General features: G+C 42.0%; 1 protein-coding gene across 3 annotated transcripts in view; it reads right to left on the bottom strand.

Moving 5' to 3' along the window:
- KIF13B (kinesin family member 13B) overlaps positions 1-25,393 on the bottom strand; it is a 209,989-nt gene that overhangs the window by 87,575 nt on the left and 97,021 nt on the right. For 2 of the 3 annotated variants that reach the window (XM_019965813.2, XM_019965815.2), the window contains exons 11-15: positions 20,142-20,354; positions 18,490-18,600; positions 12,738-12,872; positions 5,055-5,185; positions 424-510 (exon numbers count right to left, since the gene is read on the bottom strand). In XM_019965813.2, the coding sequence (XP_019821372.2) occupies positions 424-510; positions 5,055-5,185; positions 12,738-12,872; positions 18,490-18,600; positions 20,142-20,354 (677 nt within the window). Of the gene's footprint in view, positions 1-423; positions 511-5,054; positions 5,186-12,737; positions 12,873-18,489; positions 18,601-20,141; positions 20,372-25,393 lie in introns of all 3 variants that reach the window. The other variant, XM_019965816.2, reaches the window with a different exon arrangement.

The raw sequence follows: 25,393 nt of genomic DNA, 5'->3' as shown, positions 1-25,393 counted from the left end.
GAAAGGAACTGTTTAACCCAGAGTCAAATCTGCCATCGGATGCAGCTGAGAGCATTCCTAAATAAAACATGAGCCTCCTTTCACAGACAAGGAAACTAAAACCACTACTTTTCAAAAATGAAAAATAAAAATATAAGCATGTCAGAAAAATAATTAATGAATTCTTATGCCAGATGGCAAAACAATCATCTTCCATTGGGAAATAAAATGTAAAAATATGTAACTGAATCAGGATTTCTCCTGAGTCCATTGTTCACGTGCCCCTCAGGCTCAAGCCGTATAGGGAACAAGCATGTGTATACTGAATAAATATCAATATACATGTGTGCACAAAATACATATATTTATGGCATTAAGTTTACTTTTTAATGCACAGTCTTCTGTTACAGAGCACCTCCCTCTTTAGGAGCATGACCGTCGTACCTGAAGAAGTGGTTGTTCCCCCACAATATCCTGTCCCCGTGGTGCAGCTGAATAGGACTGGATACAGAGGAGCCGTTTACAAATGTTCTGTGGAGAGAAGAGGCCAAACATGTGAACAACGATTATCATATCCTCTCCTTCAATTTCTCCAATACAGGAAAAGCAAAATAACCAATTCCCCCAAAATAAAACCCCCTTGGAGAATAATTTTTTTTTATTTCCTTCTTTGCTGATTTACCTAAAATGCCTATGGTATCCAGTGCTGTAGATAATTAACCTCTATTTTTCAAAGTTCTAAATTTGTTATATAGCATATTAAGGAGTAAATATGGAACCATTACAGCTAACGATACAAAGACAGTGGCAGTGTACACGACAACTAGAGCAAGCACGTCCAATCTACGCAGACAGAAAAGGCCAATCAGCCAACTAAACTCAGAGCCATCTACAGTGGCAGTAATGAGCAATGAGATCTGTTTAATTCTTAACTTCCTATAGCACAGGAAAATGCCCATATCCTATCAATACAGGAGAGTTGTAAGATCCACTTGACTGCTCACCCTGACAATGGAGTTCAACACAGAAATGGTGGGTACAAGATTATTGAGGGAAAACTTCAGAGGGGTGGGAACCAAATAGAAAATCACATATACCATTATAAGGCTGATATTACAGGAATATCTCTGTCATCACGTCTCTCCCACTGAATGACTCATCTGCTTAGAGGATAAAGGTCTTTAACTTGACATTAAAGGCCTTGCAAAAGGAAACCCTCTTCATCTTCCTTCCCTGTTCCAGTGAATTCTCAACTCCAGAAAAATAAAAAACGGGGAGAGGGTGTTATGCTCTGTCCACTAAACAATGATTTTCCTTTCCTCCAAAGTGAGGGTTGTCCCAGTCCTATAACTGGGAAGAGGGCTCCTGTTCCTCTTCATCCCCCTGAGTCTCAACTCAGTTTGATTCCTCTCAAAGCTGCTTGATTTGTCCAAAGCCCAGTTTGATTTCTACTTCCTCGGTCACTCCAGCCTATATTACCTTAAAATCTTTAAATTCCTAAAGCACTCATCTGGCTTTGTACAGATAGTTATTTTTAACATATATGCACAGACATTGAACCTTACTCTGCATCTAGACTCCACTTACCATGTGGGCTTTTAACAACTCTGGAAACATTTTTTGATTTTCTGCTGTGCTGGGTCTTCGTTGCTGTGAGGGCTTTCTCTAGTTGTGGTGAGCAGGGACTACTCTGTTGTGTGAGGGGGCGTCTCTGCGGGGTGGTTTCTCTTGTGGAGCACAGGCTGCAGGGTGAGGGCTTCGGCAGTTGCGGCCTGGGGGCTCAGTAGTTGCAGCCTGGGGGGACCCTAGAGCACAGGCTCAGTAGTTGTGGCCCACGGGCTCAGCTGCCACGTGGCATGTGGGATCTTCCCAGACCAGGGATCGAGTCTGTGTCTCCTGCATTGGCAGGTGGATTCTTTACCACTGAGCTACCAGGGAAGCTCCATGTGGGCTTTAAACACTAAAGGCCATTGGTCTCTATGTTCCTACAGTCTGATTTATTTAAAGCATGAGCTCAAAAAATAGAGTTATGACAAGAGGGGGCCTACTGAAACTAGCAGATTTTAGCCTGTATAACACAAATTCCTTAAATACAGTGAGGAGTTTAATTAAAGGCAAAACACATATACAAGCTTATTTTCTAAAGCTCAAGCAGTTAATACATAAAAGCATGACTATAAACAGTTCTCAAAGTGCGGTCTGCAGGAGGTCCCAAAGATCAAATTTATTTGTGTAACAACACTAACCTACCATTTTCCACTGTGTTGACATTTGCATTGGCAAAGAATAAAACTATTGGTGTTTTTGCACAAATCAAGGCAATGGCATCAAACCCTTATTAGTAGTCACTGGATTATTCACTGCTGTGCATTCACAATTTTAAAAAATGTTTCATTTGAAAAGGTCCTTGATGAAGAAGTAAAAATCAACTGTACTCCAATAAAAAATTTAATTAAAAAGTAAAAATAAATTTATGAAGATAAACTATTAAAATTACTACTTTTGGTAAATCTTGACCCTTGAGTAGTACGCAACTCCTTAAAACATTCAAGGTGACAACATGAGCAGCACACAAAGCGCTGTGCGGAAGCATGCCAAAGTACACCGGCTGTCTTGAGCAAAGACACACAAAGTGATTTTCTGGCACATTTTCTCAAAAATGAACAAAGGCAGCCTGTCACTTTGACCAAAGCAATTGACAGTATTTGTTGCCAAGCTTTCAAGTGAAAATTAGAGTTTCAGGAAATTTGTGTCGATGTCCTCCAACCAAAGACCACCAGGAACACTCCCGTAGTTAAGCCGGTTAGGTTTATCACTCATACCAAGGGAGAAGCCACCCCAGGAAGCCTGGGGTGTCAGAAAGGGGAGAATGGGAATGCTGCAAGGAACGGGCTTCAGCTGGACAACCCAGGTGACGACCTGAGGAGGTGGGAGTCCTGTATATATTGGATGCTGTCGGAGAGCAGGAGTAATTCTATGACTGGGTTTGTCAAAAATCTTATTCATAGAGGGGAGACAAGGATGAAGTTGTAATTGGTAAAGAAATAGCCACTCATATCAGCTGAGAGAAGGTGTCTGGTATTTTGTGTGTGGCATAGTGACCATGGGCTTCCCAGGTGGCGCTAATGATAAAGAATCTGCCTGCCAATGCAGGAGACGCAAAAAGATGCGAGTTCAATCCCTGGGTCAGAAAGATCCCCTGGAGGAGGAAGTGGCAACCTGCTCTAGTATTCTTGCCTGGAAAATTCTATGAACAGAGGAACCTGGAGGGATACAGTCCATGGGGTCGCAGAGAGAGACATGACTGAGTGAGCACACAGCGACCTTGGTTTTTGTCTCTGCGGAGACAAAATTATTATATGACCTGTTTCATCTTATTCTGTCACAGCCTCAGAGTAACCTTCCCTGGGGTTGGTGTCTGTGAGATTATTTAATGGGAGAATAGCGTGCCTGCGCCCAGCCAGGCTACGCTCTTTTTTTCTTCCTCATTTGCATCCTTCACCATGAGCTTGATAGCTTCCAAACATTTAAAGACTTTATGGGTGAAATCAGTGATGATATTAATGATTTTTTATATGATGATGAATCAGCATTCAGAAGATCAGTGTATCAATTAACCATTACGTATAATAGTTACATGACAGTTACACAACAGACAATAACAACCTTAAAGCTGAAGGAGATAAACGGACAAATAGTTTGTATAATGTTCTGCCTTTTCATTACTTACTGAGCACTTGTATTATCAGTCTGGTACGTGTGCGTGTGCTCAATAGTGTTCGACCCGTGGCAACCCCATGGACTATACAGCCCACCAGGCTCCTCTGTCCATGGAATTTTTCAGGCAAGAATACTGGAGTAGGTTGCCGTTTCCTTCTCTAATATTAGTCTGACATTACGTGCTAAGGATAGAAAACCAAAAAAGAAAGGTCCTCATCCTCAAAGGGCCCCCAGGCCCATGCGGTAACAGAGGCTAGCAGCCCACAAGAACACCCCATGAAGTGCTAGCATAACAGGAAGCACAGAGTGCTCTAGAAACACACACTGGGGGCCCTTATTTTAGACTCAAGTAGATGACGACAGAGCTTAACCTTGAAGGTCAAACAGGAGTTAGCTGGCCAGAGGAATGGCAGATGCAGAGGAAGAGGAGATAAACAGGAGGGGCATAAAGGACTTTGTATCAAGAAGACCCAAAAGCCATCTGGCTGTACGCAGCATGGACCAGAAGGAAGATCAGGCTGCTGGCAGGGATGCCAATCAGGATTTGACTGGGGGGCAGGGAGGAATTCCCTGATGGTCTAATGGTTAGGACTCTGCACTTCCACTTCCCGGGGCCTCAGTTCGATCCCTAATCAGGAAATCAGGATACCACAAATCATGCACAGCAAGGTAGAAAAAAAAAAAAAAGATTTGATGATGAAGGCCTTATTTAAATAAGGTGACGTTAGTATGTACAGAGAGGAAGGATGGGTTTAAGCGGTATTAGAAAGTTAACCTAGAGCCTGTTACACAGAGTGAAGTGTGTCAGAAAAACAAACACTGCACATTAACACACATTATGGAATCTAGAAAAATGGTACCGATGAACCTATCTGCAGGGCGGCAATGGAGACACAGACAGAAAACAGACTTGTGGACACAGCATGGGAAGGAGAGGGTGGGCCAAGCTGAGAGAAGCGCTGAAACACACACATTACCATGTGTAAAACAGACAGCTAGTGCGAAGCTGCTGTGGAACACAGGGAGCTCAGCTCCACGGTCTGTGACAGCCAAGAGGGGCGGGCTGGGGTGGGGTGCGCGCAGAAAGTTCAAGGAGTGGACATATGTATCCTTGTGGCTGACTCACACTGTTGTATGGCAGAAACCCACACGACATTGTAAAGCTATTTTTCTCCAATTAAAAATAAATGTGAAAAAAGAAAAAAAAAGTTAACTATTAAAGACTTGGTAACTATCTTCTTTAAGCAGACGTAAAAGCCAAAAACAAGTCCAAACGACCTTATACCACCCTCAGTTAGTGTACTTTCTTCCTCTTAAAAATTACTGTGACATTAACACTAAATAAAGTACGTTACCTGGTGTTCTTTTGAGGAGTCAGCATAACCTGGCCTTCTGGCGTGATGTCTATGATACAGTGTTCAGGAAGAATTCCCATGCCACACAGCTGGATATCTTGGGAATTTGCTGAACCTATCAGTGTATGTTCCTATAAAAGAATCAAATTCACTGATTAATACTGCATTCTTGCATGTACACAAGCTGAAATTGTCTACTCTCAGCTTTAGTACGTTACCTTAAACTCTCAGCTCTGTACCCATGACCTTAGCTAAAAGATTTTTAAAGCAAATGGAATAGTAGGGGGAATTCCTGGCTTTCTCTTAAACTCATTATACAAGTTGTATTTCCTTATAAGGAATAAGGCGCTGAATTGAGTTATATAACTTTTAAACCTAAACACTACAGGTTTATATTAATGGCTATAGTATATCCTTATTTTCCATTGCAATCTTGATTCAAAATATTTTATCCTACTTCAAAGCCTGAACCAAGTGTCAATTCAGTTCAGCTGCTCAGTTGTGCCTGACTCTTTGCAACCCCTTGGACTAGAGCACACCAGGCTTCCCTGTCCGTCACCAACTTCCAGAGCTTGCTCAAATTCATGTCCATTGAGTCAGTGATGCTGAAGCCGAAGCTCTAGTACTCTGACCACCTCATGTGAAGAACTGACTCATTGGAGAAGACCCTGATGCTTGGAAAGATTGAAGGCAGGAGAAGGAGATGACAGAGGATGTGTCAATTTCCATACCAAAAATACGGATCTGAAAACTACAGGTACCCAAGTTGTACATCACCTACCTGGTCTCAGACAAGATGAATCGACAAAGATAAAGAGCTATTCAAATACAAGGAGTTTGAATTATTTTTTAAAATCACGTGAGATACGGCAGACAGCAGATGCATTCTTCTTACCGTATACCCCCAAGTTTTCAATTCTCTTAAGCCCCAACCACCAGGGTCAATTTTTGACAAGTAACTGAAAAAAAAAACGGACATAAAAATTGAGCCCTCTCTTCTGTGCTTCAACTTTTGACTGCACTTAAATGTTGACATGACTGGGATCTGTCCCTAATAAGCCCACTTCTCCTATACACCTGGATCAGGGGTCAGACATGAAATATTTTAGGCCTTGTGAGTCATACACAATTACTCAAGTCTGTCCCATAGTGTGAAAGCAGCCAGACAATACACAAAAGCATACGTATGGCTACTTCCCAAAAAAATTTACTTATGAACACTGAAATCTGAACTTCATACAATTTTCACATGTCCAAAATATTATGACTCTTGATTTTTTTTCCCCAACCGTTTAAAAAATGCAAACACTACTCTTGGCTCCTGAGCCACATGAAAACAAGCAGGGGGCAAGATTTAACCCGTGGAAGTAAGTTGCTAACCACTGGCCACAATGATCTCATCCAGCCCAACAGGCTTTAAATATATATCAAGGTCTCTACCTATCTATCCAAATCACCACCCAGGCACTACAGACTTTAGTTCCACCATTTTCCCGCCTCCACCACCTCTGTCCTAGGCGCAGTCACCATTATTTCTTGCCCACTTGGTACAATTTGGATGTCTAACGAAATTTCAAAGTTAAAGCGCCAAAGCAGACCTTTGCTTCCACCCCTCCCCACCCCACTGAGTCTATTCCATTCCCCAATACCAAAGCCACCACCACTGCCCAGCTGCTCAAGTGAAAAAGCTCAGATTCTATCCTGCAGTCTTCTCTCTGTCTTACCAGCCTACTTCCAGCCCCAAGTCCATCACAAAATCCTCTCAGACTCTCCCTCTGACATGTATCAAGACTCAGCTCCCTTCCCACCTCCACTATCACACCCTCTTGCCTGGGTGAATATGGTGCTGCTGTTGTTGAGGCGCTAAGTTGTGTCTAACTCTTGGCGACATGGATGGTAGCCTGCCAGGCTCCTCTGTCCTGGGATTTCCCAGGCAAGAATACTGGAGTTGGTTCACATTTCCTTCTCCAGGGGATCGTCTCAACTCAGGGATGAAACCTGAGTCTCCTGCACTGGCAAGCAGATTCTCTGCTGCTGAGCCACCAGGGAAGCCCAGGTGAATATAAGAGCCTTCTATTGCTTCTCCACTTCCTTCCCACCACACCCCACCTACTTCCACCATCAAGAGCTGATCACACAATCCCCCTACAGAGAATCATCTAGTGGCTTCCCTTTGAACTTCTAGGAAGTTCAAATTCTTACCCAGGCTTACAAACCTTCTGTGATCTGGGCCCTAGCTGCTTCTTCTACCCCAGGTCCCAGCACTCTGCCTCTCCTGGAGCATGATCCACCCACACAGGCCTTTCATCCATTCTTTGAGCACACTTGATCGCTTCCTCTGCCTGAAGAGTTCCTCCCTTGATCGTCATACTGGTAGTTTCTGATCATTTCTACCTCAGCTTTTAAGGGCACATCCTCAGAGAGGTGTATACTGAGCTGACAATGAGAAAGAACCACCGTCTTACTCTCGTGCCTGAATTCCTTACGTGGCACTGACTGACTGTGGGTTTTCTGTCCATCTCCACAGCTAGCGTGGAAACGCTGAGAGAGCAGAGGGCAGCCTGTCCTGCAACCTACCGCCTCACCACTGTATTCCAAGCATGTAACAGAGGCCTGCTGCACTGAGCCATTAAGTAAAAACAAAAGAAAGATAAATGAACAACCATTTCCCTTAGCATTCCCCTCGGATTCAGAGGAAGGTCTCCCCTCCTTTGTCCACAAGCCTGATAATTGCACTCTTGGTTCCAGTTCTTCCCATCTCTCCTGGGATCCCAGTCTAATAAAAAGGCCTTTTCCCTTCCATTATTTTCACTTTCCCTCTTCTGGAGGTTTCTTCTTTCCAGTGCGCTGCAGTGGGGTTTCCAAGGAAACAAAGAGCTGGGATCAGAATTGCATTCTGGTATCCGGTTCAGTCCTCAGGGAATATATACGAGAAACACAGGGACACTCCAGGCCAATGTCTACTCCTCGATTTTGGCTGAGGCTTCCTGGTCAATCCCTGGATTGACCTTCCTAATCCAGAGAACGGGGCCTGACCAGGTGTCAACTACAAGGAATGCTTTAGTGACGTTCAGTAGCAGACCAAAGGAATCTGTTCCACACCCATCTCCCATCTTTCCTCTCTGTCTTAACACACCCACTACAAGGTGGAGAGAAGTTCCAAAGGGAGAAACAAAGAGAGTCCAAAGAGCAAAAGAAGCCGAGATTGCCTAAAAAAAACAAAGACCCCCCCCAAAGCCCTTCAGTTCAGTTCAGTCCCTCAGTCGTGTCCGACTCTTTGCGACCTCATGAATTTCAGCACGCCAGGCCTCCCTGTCCACCACCAACTCCCAGAGTTCACCCAAACTCACGTCCATCGAGTCGGTGATGCCATCCAGCCATCTCATCCTCTGTCGTCTCCATCTCCTCCTGCCCCCAATCCCTCCCAGCATCAGAGTCTTTTCCAATGACCCAAAGCCCTTGGCTTAGGCTATTTCTACATACAATCCCTTTCCTCCTCCCATGAGAAATTCCAGCAGGAATCCTAACTGAGACTGCGGAGCCTTTTTGCCCTTGGGGGTTGAAATGCAGAAAAAGCTCTGAACTACCCCCTAGATTGGAGTGTGAACTGCCTCACCCCAAGACTGCATACAGGTTCACTCACATGTCTCTGACCCTGCTTTTGTTCTCTTTGCCCAAAATACTCTCTTCCCTTCATCCAGATACAAAACATTAATATCTTCAATACTTAATTCTGACCTCTTCTCCTTGCAGGTTTCACTAGTAGCCTACACTGACTTCTCCCTTCTCTGAACCCCCAACTACATCTAGAGTCAGCACCTCAATTTACTATCATGTAAGTGTTGTTTTCCGGCTATTTAGGCAGTAACCTATCCAGGACTCCTGCATCTTCAACAAGCACAGTCCATGATACACAGTGGATGCTGCTAAGTATCAGACGATAAACTGAATTAAAAACAAAAACTATCAGAGGTAAAACACTAAATAGCAAAGTTGTTGCTGTGCTAGGTTGCTTCAGTCATATCTGACTCTCTGTGACCCCATGGACTGTAGCCTGCCAGGCTCCCATCCATGGGATTCTCCAGGCAAGAATACCAGAGTGGGTTATCATTTCCTTTTCCCGGGGATCTTCCCAACCCAGGGATGGAAACCCGGTCTCCTGCACTTCAGACAGAATCTTTACCACTGAGCCACCAGGAGAGCCCCTAAACAGCAATGGTCTAATCCAAATTCTAGAAGGAAAACTATTTCTTTTTTCAACAAATATTACATTGAGCTAGGCATTGTGCCACTAGAGATAAAAGATAGGCATGTAAGCTAAATGTACAGCTTACATTATAAATGACGACTTAAATGTCTCATTTGAGGTTACAATCCCTTTGATCAATCCGGAGAGAGAGAGGTACAGAGTGACATACTTCACAGGAAGGGTTTTCCCACCCTACGAGCAGGAAGAATAGCACATGAACACTCTGTACAGTCGCTCAGCCTTATCAGGCAGGCCTCACTTTGGACAAAAAAGCAGCATTGTAAAAAATAAGTGAGCAAGGAGATCTTAACCATCCGTGGGGGAAATGGAAATAATTCTGTGACAATTAAAACTGTAAAACATGCAGAATTCTCTTACTGCTATAATGTAGAGGGAAATGAAAAAACAATGTAACTAATATTTATTTAGTACAGTGTCATTTAGAATACTAGAAACACCATAATTGAAAGCACTTTATTTCTTTGTTAAAAGCTTTTCGATGGCCTCCCTGGTGGATCAGTGGTAAAGAGTCCACCTGCCAATGCAGGAGACACAGGTTTGATCCCTGATCTAAGAAGATCCCACATGCCTGGGAGCAACTAAGCCCATGAGCCGCAGCTACTGAGCCTGTGCTCTAGGGTCTGTGCGCTGGAACAAGAGAAGCCCCCACAATGAAAGCCAGTGTACCCCCGCTAGGGAGTAGCTCCTGCCCACTGCAACTAGAGAAAAAAGCCCAGCAGCAACAATGACCCAGCACTGCCAAAAGCAAACAAACAAACCAACAACAACAACCAAAAAAAAAAATATATATATATATAAAAAGCTTATTGAGTGTAGTTGGAAGAGTGCTTGCCGTTTTCTTTTCAACATATAAGTTACAACATGGAGTGAGGATATTTTCCGTGCCTTGGTGAACTGCCATACTCCTTTATGCCTCTACCACTTTATCCTTTGAGCTTTCAATGTTGCAAAGGATCTCCAAGAGTTTCTCTCACGTGACGTGCTCTTTGGTTTAACCCTAATCCTTCGCGACATCTGCATTCTTCTCGTCACAACCACTTTCATCATTTACATCTGTAAGTTCACCTTCACTAACTTCCTCTGGCTGCGCATCTAGAATCGCATGAATGACCGCAATGTCAACATTATTTCCTAAATCGTGTCAACTGGAATTTGTGGAGGCTGGAACCATGCCACACAAGAGCTGCCTGTCTATACAACTAAGATGCAAAAAGACCCCATGAGTTACGTTCTGCTTAGAGTTTGGCCACCATACCTTGCTTCTGCCAGTTCTAGACAGAATAGATAAACAGAGGATTCTATTCTGGAAGAGAACCATTCAACTTGGAAGTAGAAAGAATGTTGGAGGTAATTTAATCCAGTGGCCTCATTTTACAGACGGGGCGCTCAAAGTCACCCAGTGATGTGAAGTCATCTGCCCAGCATTTACACTGACCTGGGAATGTGACAGCAGAGAAACAAAAACCACTCGGCCTCTAAATTCCTCCATCCCACATCATGGTATCACTTTACTGAAGCAGAACTGTTCTTGGACGGAGGTCATCCTCTTGAATGTGCTTTGTCATGAATATACTCTTGTCATGGGTTTAGCCTGGCCAGTAAGAAACCAACACTGCCTCAGACTTTGCCAAAGCAGGGCTGACCACACAGTCTGAATCAGAGTCCCAACACCTCCTCACAAGATGGCCAGAAATATTTTGACTGCCCTCCAACAGTCTTTAAATAGTTTCTTTGTGTAATTTTTTAGTGAAGAACAGATAGGAACTGGAGTTTTTTTTTCATATTGAGTATACGTGTTTGTGCGTTCTAATTTGAACTTCATCACGTCAGAAGAGAAAAAGAACTCACAGTTCTGAAGATCTAAAGGGCAAAATACTTAAGTCCCATGCGAATACTGCATCTCTCCTGAAGCCTGAGGATCCCCAGCTGAAATTCTAACACAAAAAGCTGCCAACGCTGTTAGAAGCATAGCGAGAGATGTGCTAATCCGTCACTGTTTCCCAAAGGACAAGGGTAATATAATAAAGTACCAGAGGATCAAGTGAGAAACTGGTATGTGGGATAATGTATGTATCAGTAGGGCTTCTGTTTATAAAATGCTTCTATAGGTCAACTCCCATTTAAGCCTCCAGGAAGTCTGTGAGGTAGCCAGACAGAGAAAACTTCCATTTATAGAGGAGGAATCTGTAGACGGCAAGGGTGAAGGCCTTGAGAGAAGAACATCCGTCAAGCCAGTAGTGCTGGAGCAGAAACTCGGTGCGCCTCCCTCCCACCCCTGCTCTGCCCCTCTGCCCGCAGCACCTGAGCACGTTCACGTGAGTGTATGCACTAGAGACACAATTTAACGCACAGAGTAATAAAGCATGATACAAGATACTTAAGAATAGCAGGGCCTTATCAAAACACTACAAAGCAATTACCCCAGGTATGTCTGATAAAAACTGGGAAACCAGCCAACGCATCATGAATTCTTCAGTCTCTTTAGAAATCAAAGGACACAAATCTCTAATCCTCACAGTGCTTCCAACTGTACCAGCTCACTTCTTTGCTGTCCCAGTCACTAACTCAGTTAAATCCTCAGAGATAGTTCCTGTATTAGGAGAGGAAAATTCTCCACCTAGTATTTATTAACTGCATGTCAGAGTAACTCATCTATGTTCTGGGCTTGGCAATTTTGGTGAATACCTCATAATTTCTATAGTGTCTGATTCATGTTTATCCTGAAGCTGTCTCATCTTCCTGCTATATCCAACAACCTATATAGTTTTCAATGTATGTGACTATATAAATATATAGAATGTATATAGATTTCAATGTATATTTAGTTTCTTCTGCTCCAGGCTCTGACCCTCTCAGCCTCTAAGTGACTTAACTCTTCTTTTTGTAAACTGACAATCCAAAATGTTTAACTTTCCCGAGTTAATTTTTAACTTTCCTAAGAGTTACTGGAAACACAAAAGTTCAAGTCAAGTGGTCCTAATGACTTTTTAAGAACATTTCCTCTTGCAAACCAGGACCAGTCACCAACCGGTGTGCTGCACAGAAGCCACAGAGCTTTAGTGCTGATGAAACATTTAGTTTACAGGTCGTTCTGTAAGCTCAAGCTAGCTACTTAACTCCCTGCTTTAGTCACACTAAGAGTAAGAAGTCAAACTAATTAATTTGTTGGAGATAATATCAGAATACCATTTTTTACATTAACTAGGTTGAAAAATATATTTACATCACTCAAAGACGAAAAAGAGAGACTGGTCTCAGAAACCCAGGATTTTTCTACACTCCAGCTGAAGCAAACAAAAACAATTTGCTAACTCCTTTTTGAATATGCATGGTTCTCCAAGTACAAAGAAAGGATACTGTGAAATACTGCTCTATTTCACAGCAGAAAACAGTAGACAAGCTTACGACTTCACCTTTAAGTAATAAACCAGAAGTTCATTCAGAGCAGGATCAGCATTCAGATTAACGAGGAAACATTTATCATCCCCAACTTTAATTCCAGACGATTGAAGAGATATTCCAAGACTCTCAAGCTGTTTCTGTCGCTCCTGTAAACGCATTAGAGAAGAATTAATTCCACAAGCTATTGAGGCAGCAAGCTATAAAACGTTATATATGATGGTAATTATTAAATAACTTTATAACTCAAATATGTTTTCTTAGGACATGGTATCATATAGATGACTGCATTTATCCTCTTTCTAAACTATATAAACTCTATAGCTGAGAATGAGAACAAACTCTAATGTTGCTTTGTTAAGTAAAACTCTTATTAATTTCAAAAGTAAAGCCATTACAAATCACCACCAAATATACTGAGCTCTCACTTTTCATTCTTGAAAATATCTAACATCCTGAATTCATCTTTCTCATTTAATTCTTTATATATGAGCAAATATAAGTGTTTTCTATTCAACCGTGATTTTCCTAAAAAGCCAAGTATTTAATACACTTGGCAGGTCCCCAGCAAGGATGAAGGCCGAACTCCCTCAAAGCCACAGGCCCTTCAGTCTGACCCACTGACTCCACCGTCACGTCCTGTCACCCCTCAACTAAACGTAGTTAATGGGGCATCTTCCAGGACCCTAAAGTCTCAACAACGCTCTCCCTAGCTTAAGGGGTTTCACACCTATTCCTCCAAGCTGAAGCACATCTATTCTCAAACCTGGTAACTTTTTACTCCAGCGTTTCTCTGTGAGGGCAGGGACCCTGTCTCCCCACTGGGGATTCCTAGCACCTCGCACAGTGCGTAACGCACAAGAGCACTCAGATTGCCAGTGTTGTGAATTTTTCAAAATAAAACCTGCATGTTCAGGGAAGCCCTATTTGCAAAAGAACATGGACCTTTCCTTTCTGTGCTTATGTGTCTCTGAATTCACACAACATACATGTGTGCACATACGAAGACACATGTGACTCCTGCAACCGAGGCTGTTATTAATGCACACATCAGGGCAGAGCAGGGTGTTCAACTGTGTATACTCAGCAAATAAGAACAAGTCATTAAGAACCTTTGATTCTGACAAAAGGCAAGGCAAGCTGTGTTATTTAACTAGGGCCACACAGTAAGGCTGCAGGATAATTAAATTGCAGGCTTAGAATTTTGCTATTCTAGGCACAACCTCCTAATTTATACAGCCACTGCAACCCAAACAATCTCTCCTGGAATACCATTGCAAAGGTAGGGAATGGGCTATTTCGGTTCTGGGTCTTTGAATTGAGTCTCTTTTCTAACAAAAAAACATTATTGGGTTCTTTCAGAAGTTCTGAGTCATTAGTTTTCAGCACTCAATCCAAAGAAATTATTATTCTTGATAAAGAACCATGTTCCTAAAGCGAAGAAAGCAAATCTAATATAGCTTGTATAGTCCTTTCTGAGGGATACCTCTTTTAAATACATGAGGATATTTGTGTGATTAAAAAATAATTCCAATAATGAGAAGAAACATTTCTTTGTAAAAATATCTTTTTGTAAACTACAAATGAAGTAGGTAGACAGTCAGGAACTAACATTAAATTTAAAATGCAGGGTATAACTAGTACATGGGTCTATGCACTGGAAAAACCTGGAAGAAACCACAAAGATATTAACAGTTGCTTTCTTTGGATGACTGGATCAGTTAAATTTTCTTCATAATAATCTTTCTGTATATTCTATAAGTAAATACTACTTTTGCAACACAACAGTTCCTTTTACTTACATTCTTCTTAGGACTCTAGTGATTTAATTTTAAATTTATTTATTTTTTAATTGAAAGATAATTGTTTTACAGTATTGTATTGGTTTCTGCCAAACATCAACATGAATCAGCCACAGGTATACATATGTCCCCTCCTTCTTAAACCTCCCTCCCATCTCCCCTCCCCATCCCACCTCTCTAGGTTGATAGAATTCTGGTTTGAGTTCCCTGAAAGTCACTCAGTCGTGTCCAATTCTTTGTGACCCCATGGACTACACAGTCCATGGAATTCTCCAGGCCAGAATACTGGAGTGGGGAGCCTTTCCCTTCTCCTGGGGATCAAACCAACCCAGGGATTGAAGCCAGGTCCCCACACTGCAGGCAGATTCTTTACCAGTTGAGCCACAAGGGAAGTCCTGAGTTCCCTGTGGACTCTAGTAATTTTCACTATGGAAATAATTATAAATTTAGAAGAAATTTCATTACTGTCATCTAGTAGCAAAATTTTCATTCATAGAGAGGCAAAGGTAAGCCTGAAAAAGAATGTACGACTTAACAAAAGTAAAGTCACTCAAGAGTAAGGGAAAAGACAGGACTTAAATGAGATAACAGAGTAAACTCCTGCTTTCCCCTACTTCCTTAAGCATTTTCCTATCTTTTGAGACCTTATAATGGTAGAAATACCATAAAATTTTTGTTTAAACTGAAGGGCACAACATTGAAAACCCATCAATTCACTGTTACATCTACCACCAAAAAACACTCTAGGTTTTTAATTATTAATAAACTATAAAAGTTTGCAACATCTAAGAGTCAGTTCCAAGAATAAGCAAGTATTATATGATCAAATATAGTGACATTTACTATGTATTGCTTCTGATATCAGAGACTAGTTAACTTTTTCTATAAAATGTCAAACAGTAAATCTTTTAGTCATCTAGGTCCAATGGTCTCTGTCACAACTATTCAACTCTGCTAATGCCATAAAAAATACTAAAACAAATAAGTATGGCACATTCCAATAAAACCAGTCATGAAAAGAAGTGACAGTCCAGGTTTTGCCCAAGGGCTTAGTTTGCTAACCCCTGATCCATCTCACTTAAGTGTACACTTCATTACTGAGAACATAAAAGATGGAAATTAAAGAATTTGGTATCAAAGATTATGGCACTGGGCTGAGAAATTAGTCAACTTTAAGTTCAAATTATTTAATCAAAAATATTACTGAGCATATACTTTCAAAAACTAAGAGGAGGACTTCTTTGGCGGTCCAGTGACTAGACTCCGTGCTTCTAGTGCAGGGACCCAGGTTCAATCCCTGGTTGGGGAACTAGACCCCACATCCACCACTAAAGATCCCGTATGCTGCAACTAAGACCCGGCTGAGCCCAATAAATAAATAAAAATAAATATTAAAAGAAAAAAAATGAAAAGACACGGCTTTTTTTCCTTGAGAACTTTATAAATTCATTAGGTAATAAAAGTATACACACAAAAAACTGAACAACAGTAAATTAAGTATCACATGACTTAAGAGTCAAGAGAGTACAGGTAGGTTCCATAGGATTCAATGTCAGGCATAAGCTCTCGGGGCCGGCATGCCAGACGAAGATGCCACAGAACACAGAGGACTGCTTGAGAGCCTGGCTGGCTTGGAACAGACTCCCAGAAAGTTCTTACCAAGAGAAGTCCATTTGACTCAGTTCACCGAGATTTCCCCAAAGCTACCTGACCATGTACCATTTCTTTTCTCCTCAAAAGATGTATTAACAGTTGGTGGATAAACTGCCAGAAATCATTTTAGGGAAAGCTAGTCTGTACTGCAAATAGGTTGATGACCAATAACCCAGTGACAGAGAGAAGACAGCTGAAGGCACTGAAGCCTGGGAAGATGAGGTGTTGAATGTGGTGTTCAATAAAAACCAGGCAGTCTGCAAAAGGGGCATCTGACGGTGGGAGAGGACACTCAGGCAAGGGAAGATGCTACAGGAAAGCTGCACCACGCTGCACCGTCACTTAGACCCCCTTCTGGGTATCAGCGCAGGCAACCCAAGTACTCCAGAGTCAAGGTCTTATTCAGAGTAGCTCAAAAAGACTCGCATACCTTAGTCCCAAATTGGACAATTATCAGAATGACCTTAACCTATGACAAACAAAGTTAAACGTGTAATGAGAAATAAAGCTCAGACACTGGTGTATTCTCTGTGTAATGTGAGGGATGTGCTTTCAAATAACCTCGTGCAGGGATACAGATAAAACAAGACTGGTCATATGTCGACCTTTAATGAAATTGGGTAATGGGTATGTGTGGGTTTGTTATACTCATGTTTTCATCTGTTTTGAAAAGGACTGTAATAAAAATGTTTAAAAATCAACTTAAGTCTTAGTGTGCACTAATATAAATCTAACATCCTCTTTATGCTACATAATAGTAGTACTGTCCTACAACATCTAATCTATCTACTGATTCTGGACAGCACACTGAGAGATGGAACTTACTGAGTAATGAAAGGAGTAACAGTTCTACACATTCATGAACACCAGGAACAGTGAACACTAGAGATTTTCTAACTTTAGAAAAGGAAGAGAGGAGGCAGAGGTGACTTTAAATATCTGGGTAATAACAGGCCCTATCTTGCAGGGGTATTGGGAGGATTAAATAAAATACTGTATTTAAAAGTGCTTAGTCAACGTTGTTTGTTAATCGACTACACCCCAATACAAAATTAAAAAAAAAATTTTTTAAGTGCTTAGCATCAGGTGCAACATGGAAGTGTACTCAGTAAGTGCTGGTTATTATTGCTATTATTAGTTACTGTGCACAAGTGGGCTTATTCTCTCAGCTTTGGAAGACCAAACAAGGCCAGTGAGCAAAAATGGAAGAACAGAAGATTTCGGTTACATAGCTACTACTGTCAGAGTTGCCCAACCATGAAATGATTGTTCAATGAGGTACTGTGTCCCACATTGTCATATACATTAATATTTCCAAGACAGGCTAAATAAGCCTCCAACAGGAAAGCCATAGAGTAAATCTTTACTAAGCAGAGACTTGGACATTTTAGGATTTTCTCTAAACGCTAATATTCCCACTGGAAGATTTCACAGCTCTATAATAAATGGTCTAAAAATGAGACACGGTCACTTGGGACTTAAGATACTTCATTGTTACTTTTTACTGACTTGTCAAATGGAAGGAAGCAAGAAGCTCACAGCCTAAATATCCACTACTACTAATTTTGTAGCTGGGTAAGTTTCTGAGGTTTGGAAAACATTTAACAGAATTGGGTATTCTCAGCCAGTGGCTAGTTATATCATTAAAAAAATTTTATGGCCCTACAAATGTATTTCTTACATAGTGAATACTTAATTAACTGTAGTTATGTTTTCCTTAAACTTCAAATTAACTTTGTAAAGTACAGACTCCTGGATTTAGGTCTTATTTAAATCAATGTGGAATTTCCCCTGTGGTCCAGTGGCTAAGACTCCGCCTTCTCAATGCAGGGGACGTGGTTTCAACCCCTGGTCAGGGAACTAGATTCCACATGCCACAACTGAAGACCCTGCATGCTGCAACATAAACTCAGCGAAGCCAGGCAGCCTTTTTTTTTTTTTAATAAACAAATCTGAATTGCTAGATTTGCTACATTCAAAGCTAAAAGTCAAACATGCATTACCATATATAAAATAGATAGCCAATGGGAATTTGCTGTATGATTCAGGGAACTCAAGCCTGGTGCTCTGTAACAATCCAGAGGGGTGGGATGAGGAGGCAGATGGGAGGGAGGTTCAAGAGGGAGGGGACATATGTATACCTATGGCTGATTCGTGCTGATGTTTGGCAGAAACCAACACGATACTGAAAAGCAATTATCCTTCAATTAAAAATAAATAAATTTTTTTAAAAAGGGAACAGAAACATGCTCCGCACTGCACTGCACAAGCTGCCACAAGGCTTCTCTCTCCTTAAGCAGGAATCACGAACCTGGGCGATCTCCTCGGTCTTCCTTAGTTTCTCCTCCCAGGTCACAGTCATTTCCTGGATTAGCTTCTCTGACTCTTCCAGCCGGTCTTTCAGCTCTGGAGATTTCATTGCCTACAAGCAAAATGTTTATTTCATGAAATGTGTGTATGATGTCCTGGAAAAAGGACACCTTCACTAAACCCAAGAGGACAAGAGGAACAATGTGCCCCCTCGAAGCTCTACAGCTCGCTGAGGCTCCTGACCCACCTAAGACACAAGGACTGTCACTGACCCACAGCATCCAGACTAGAGGGTCCCACAGACTCATCCAGTTATCCAGTGGGCTTGAAGAAGACTTCACTTTCTCCTTTTCCTCTAAGCTACTGCTACTTTGAGGTCTAACTACAATTAGGGAGATAAAGAGTTCAAACTATCAAGGACTTATTTTTTTAAATCCCAGTAGGTCTAGACTCAAGACACGTGACTCATCCTGGTCTTCACTGATGACTTTGGGTATGTATTCAAGGATACACAGACTAAACTAAATATGTACATGCTACGAACTGGATGGCATTATTACACCAGGAAGACACAAAACTTCAAAGAATCTTGATGAACTGTAAAATTATTCCTATAACAACAGAGTAAGATTCAATAGGCAAAAAAAAATACAATCAAGATAATTATTTTGACCACGTAATTTACTGATGGTCATGAGAAAGATGAGGCTACGGTCCCAGGTCCAGGAAAGAATTCCACAGTGCTCGGAAATCATAGGAACAGAAATGCTAATTAAAGTAGGGATCCTGAATCTGACATTTTATCCCACTTTTGATAAAAGATAAGCATTTGAAACTATTATATACAGGATGGATAAATAACAAGGTCCCACTGTAGAGCACAGGGAACTATATCCTACGACAAAGCATAATGGAAGAGAGTATGGAAAAGAACACATATAACTAAACCACTACACTGGACAGCAGAAAGGAACACAGCACTGTAAACACACTGCACTTCAACAGATTTTTAAAAACTAAAAAAAGTCTGTGATTAGAATTGTGTAGGCTTCAAATTCAGTAACAGAACTACCTACTGTAGCTTGTTTTAATACAAAGGATAGTGACATAGAGCACTATTAAAAAGATGGCTACTTCTGCTCTAGAACATTTTTTCTTATGAACGAAATTAACCCATAATATGAAAAAGCTAGGTGCAAGACCACAGTGTTTCTGTTTGGACTTCAACCTGCAAACATATGATTCTACAAAAATCTATTTGATTTCTCTTCTAATCAGCCTATGCCCATTGGCCACCATTTGCTGCACTAATATTAAGTTGTTATCTGTTTTTGTTTCAAGCGCCTCTCTTTCTCTCCCCCATTCTACCCCTTCTCTCGTCTGTCGCCTATTCAGTGCAAAGACACATTTTCTCAGTTACCTTTACTCTCTCCTCCTAGTCAATCCTTTAACACCTGTAAAAACTATCTAAACTTCAACTGTGACAATTTATCCGTCTTCCTTTATTACTCATTTCAAATTTATCTTCCTATAGGAAATGCAAATATTCTGAGTTGAATATTCATCGTTTAGGCCCCAAGGGGAAGACAATTCAGATTCTAGCTTTACTAGATTTTCCTAGACCCACAGGCATGGCTCAGCTAGGCCTTATACCTCCGCTTTGGTTAGCTGCTCACGGAGTTTTTCCACTTCTTCCCGGAGATCCCGAATAATTCGTGCATTGGGATCCTCATTCACCACAGCGTGGTTCACGATGTGCTTGGCACGATCCGCATACCGTAAGGTTGAAAGGGTTTCATCATAGTTGTCAGCTGCGGGGCTCACTGTAGCTACCATGGCGGTCTTGCTGTTACCCCCAAGGCTGTCCTGGAGGAGAAGAGAAACTGAATAGCTTTTTCAAGCTGGAAGAAAGCATCATATGGGAATGCTGAAGTCAGAAATGGTGAGATAATGTCCCCAGGTCAAACACAGATTTAAGGGCAAAGCCAGGACTTAAATACAGGTGAACTGACTCCCCGTCCCTTGCTTATTCTTCTCTGGCAAGCTACTTTTCTGCAAAAAGGAGCTTTGGTTTTTGAGAAAGAACAGGGAAATGGTAATACAAAGAAGCCCCCTTTTATTTCAGTTTAATAAAAATTCATTCTAAGTCAATTTGTCATCTTTTAATAGGCAACATGATACCATAGGTCAGGAGACTGCTCAGAATAAAAAAGGATGCTTCCTTAAATACCTGCAAAATCTCCCTGAGAACTGAACAACCCTAATAACATTTGATCAAAGAGTGATTACCTACAATCTATTCCATAACACCATACATCTGGAGTGTCTTAAGACATAAGGAACAATTACAATCTTATTAAACAAAAGATACACTGAAGGTACTACATCTTATTCCCTCTGACAGCACTTCAAACACTACTAAAACAGGCCTCAAGTTCTGTACAACAGCTTCTAGAGTTCAGACAAGGGTGCCAAAAGAAACACATTCATCTCCATTATACAAAACTGCTAACTAAATAAATGAGCTTTAGAATGGGCTCCAACCAATTCAAAAACCGACTTTCCCTTGACAGCATTAAAAATAACTAGATATAACTTGGAATTACAAAATGAGACTTGGAAAGTCAGCTCTACCCCACGCCACTTTACCACACAAAGGCTACATGAACTCCAACTGCAGGAGGTGGCCTCGAGATGACCCCCAGAGATCTCGCCTCCTGGAATTCACACCCCAGGGTCTCCCCTTCCCTCAAGTGTGGGCAGGACTTGCTGATCTGCCTCTGAGGAAGAGAACACAGAAGTGTTGGCCTGCCATGTCTGAGACTAGGTTACAAAAGACTGGCTTCTCGGGACTTCCCTGATGGTCCGGTGATAAAGCATCCGCCTGCCAATGCAGGGGACACGGGTTCGATCCCTGGTCCGGGAAGATCCCACATGCCATGGGGCGACTAAGCCTGTGCACCACAACTACTGAGCCTGTGAGCCTGGAGCCCATGCTCCACACAAGAGAAGCCACCGCAATGAGAAGCCTGCGTACTGCCGAGGAGCCCTCGCTTGCCACAACTAGAGAAACCCTGCACACAGTAACAAAGACCCAGTGCAGTAAAAAATAAATTACATTTAAAAATTTAAAACAAAAAAAGGCTGGCTTTTTTTGTGCGTGTTTTTCACTCTGAAAGAAACCACTGCCATGATGTGAGGCAGCCCCAGAAAGAGACCAAGGCGGTGAGTTTGGGAACACATCTGAAGCCTGTCCACAAGCACTCAGGTGAGCAGATCCAACCCCAGCAGCCTGGCCAGGACTGCAGCCGCGGGAGACACCCCCGCCAGAACACTTGGCTGGCACCCGGAATCTTGCCCAGAGGAACTGAGATAATGGATGATGGCTGTTCTCAGCTGCTAAGTCTTGGGGGTATTACACAGCTATAGGTATATACCAGCCCTGGATAAGAGTTACCCGGAAGACTTGATTCAACACCCCCTTTCACCAGTGAAGTATCACTGAATTACAGACTCACAATATTACAGAGAACATTCAAATAGCCCAGTTAAGAGGAATTCATTAGGACACAAGAAAGCCAACTCTATCTTTGGGCAGCATCAACCAATATAAAATTCTTTTTTTTTCTGGCCAAGCTGTGCAGCATGGGGGGTCTCAGTTTCCTGACCAGGGATCATATCTGTGCTCTGTGCATTGGGAGCATGGAGTTTTAACCACTGGACCATCAGACCAGGGAGCTCTCCAAATTCTCACTTTTGAAGACAGAAATTTTTTCCAGTATCAACATATCTCAAATTTGTTTGAACAACCTGTGATTTACAAAACTCTGTGCATAGATGATTTAGTCCTCAGCCTTGTGTGAATTATTATCCCCATTTTACTGATGAAAAACCAGAGGTTTGTTGTGACAAAGGAGGTTAAACAACCTGCCGCCGATAAATCCAGAACTCGTACACAGAAAATATTCCAGCCCAGTTGTATTCTACCTTCCAACCCATTATAATTTCTATCCCCCTATAGCTGCCCACGATAGCACAAGAACAAAACAACCCTTAGCGACACAGAGAGAGTTCAGACCTGAAACCTTTCCAAATTGTTCTGTCCTAATGCCAGAAACAAAATAATTCCCAACATATTGCTAACAGTTCAGTATAATCACTAACAATATGTCCACTTATTCACCCATTACTAAGATTTTGGTTTTCCACAGGAAACATAGCTATGATAATTATATCTTTGAAGAAAGTACTCTTCAATGCATGAAAAGGAAGGAAATGAAAGTAATCTGGGCTTTAGGACGCAAAGGCAGTTTCTACAAAGTCTGGATGGAACTGCTTGCTTCACTCCTCTAGCACACACTGACCACACATTGCCGGTGCCCAGTCTTGGCAATTTGCAGAAAAAAGGTCAAGAAGAATCCCATGCATGGTAATGCAGTTCAAATATTATATACCAAGATCACAGGAATTACACCTCTGGTTGGAATTCAGTCCACAAGCAGCACCATGTAAGACTGCCCTTCTAGAAGCACGGCATTCTCTCAGCCCACACCGATAGCAAATGCTACTGGGGAAAAGCAGATTGCTAACAATGACTACCACAGGAGAAAAGCATGTGTATTGTGCTTCAATTTGTGCTGAGGAAAGGAAACCTGGCAAACGACAAATATTTGATATTTTAAAAGAGCTTGTGCCTGAGGAACAATATGCTTATATTCAAAAATGGCCTCATGCCACCAGCAAAAAGGAAACAGCAACAGAAGAACTGGCACTCGTTCAAGAAGAAAGTAGAAGGCCTCTTGTTTACTCTTTAATCGTTTAATTAGCCAAATCAGATGAGCTTTGTTTCAGCAACGGCAAATTAAATGGACCTAAGACAGAAATTTGATTTTGGAAGTCGGAATTTTGTAAAGCTGAGAGAACTCTTGGAAGTCACCTAATCAAATTTTTTCATTTTACAAATGAGAAACTGAGACCCAGGAAGATTTACAGACTTACCAAAGGTCATAATGCTAGTGCAGAGAAGAGCTGAAATCATTCATTCACTTAGCTCTTCATGGAGTTTACCATCTAGAGGGTGATGCTGGCGAGCAAATACTATAGGCTACGAACTAAAGTAGGGATGAATGCAATACGGTCCGGGAAAACAGAGAAAGCGCAGAAAGCACAGTCCTCAAAGGTTAGGAAAGACTCCCAGAGAAAGTGACATTCGACACCTAAATATGAATAAGCAACACTGGGGTAAAGGGGATGGAGAGGAAAATGTGAAGCGGGGTGGAAGAGAGGAGGAAGGATGTACCCGGCAGAGTAAGAGCAAAGTCTCCATCACTCGGCTAGACTTGATCATGTCAAGAAGCAAAAGCTGAACAATGAGAAGTCAGGAGGAGCCGAGTAAACCACAAGTCTTTAAAGAATCTGGACTAAGATAAGGCCCTCTGGGTGGTGACTTCCCTGGTGGCTCAGACGGTAAAGCGTCTGCCCGCAATGCGGGAGACCCGGGTTTGATTCCTGGGTTGGGAAGATCCCCTGGAGAAGGAAATGGCAATCCACTCCAGCACTTTTGCCTGGAAAATCCCATGGACGGAGGAGCCTGATAGGATACAGTCCATGGGGTCGCAGAGTCGGACACGACTGAGCAACTTCACTTCACTAAGGCCCTCTGGAGAGTTACTGAAGAGAGTTAAGTTAAAGAAGAGCATTGATTTCGAAAGACAGCAACCTCACTAAAGAACAGGATGGACTAGGAAAACTAAGGAAAGGAGTTTCAATCCTCCAGGAGAGAAAAGAAACCCTTCATTATTCATTAGGAAGTGGCAGTAAGGATGCAAAAACAGATGAATTTGAAGGACTTCCCCCTGGTGGTCCGGTGGTTAAGAATCTGCCTTGTAATGCAGGGGACAGTGGTTCCATCCCTGGTCAGGGAACTAAGTCCCACATGTCACTGAGCGGCTAAGACCGTGCACCACAACTACTGAGCCCACGTGCACAGCTGGAGAGTCCGTGCGCCAGCCGTGAGAGATCCGCACGATACAACAGAGATCCCACAGGCTGCAACCAAGACCCGAGGCAGCTGAGGAAATACGTGAGTAATTTTAAAAATAAATAATCTTTTACAAGTAGATGAATTTGAAAGATATTCATTCTTAGAGCATTCATTACCAGAAGTTATTTGATGTTAAAGAGACATATTTAGAAAGTTGCAGAGATAAGCAAGGAGAAGGCAATGGCACCCCACTCCAGTACTCTTGCCTGGAAAATCCCATGGACGGAAGAGCCTGGTGGGCTGCAGTCCACGGGGTCGCTAAAAGTAGGACACGACTAAGCGACTTCACTTTCACTTTTCACTTTCATGCACTGGAGAAGGAAATGGCAACCCACTCCAGTGTTCTTGCCTGGAGAATCCCAGGGACGGGGGAGCCTGGTGGGCTGCCATCTGTGGGGTCACACAGAGTTGGACATGACTGAAACGACTCAGCAGCAAAGATAAGCAAAAATCATCTTAATACAAAATGGTTCTCTACTGACCACTGACGGAATGAGTAAGCATTCAAACACACCTATGAGAAAAATCAATCGCATCCATCCACCCCCCTCAAGTCACCAAGTGTGATCAGTTTCTCTCTAAGATGCTGTAACATGGAGAGCACAACATAATTATAATGCATGTACAATGCAAAAAAAAAAAAAAAGAAGTTGCAAATCTTATAAAGGATAAGCAATTTTATGAGTTCCATGCAAGTTACATTAGAGAATAGTAGAACTGTACCAGTTAAACAAGGATGAAGGAGAGTTCGACTAATTAAGAATTAATGAAGGAAAAATCAACAAGGACATAGAAGGCACTTCAAAGGAGAATGATATGTGTATCAGTGGATTCTAAGAGGCTATGGGGAAAACCATTTAAA

This window comes from Bos indicus, chromosome 8 (assembly GCF_029378745.1).
Source record: "Bos indicus isolate NIAB-ARS_2022 breed Sahiwal x Tharparkar chromosome 8, NIAB-ARS_B.indTharparkar_mat_pri_1.0, whole genome shotgun sequence".
Taxonomy (NCBI): domain Eukaryota; kingdom Metazoa; phylum Chordata; class Mammalia; order Artiodactyla; family Bovidae; genus Bos; species Bos indicus.
Note: the sequence above shows the minus strand (reverse complement) of the source record. Positions and strands in the feature narration are given on the sequence as shown.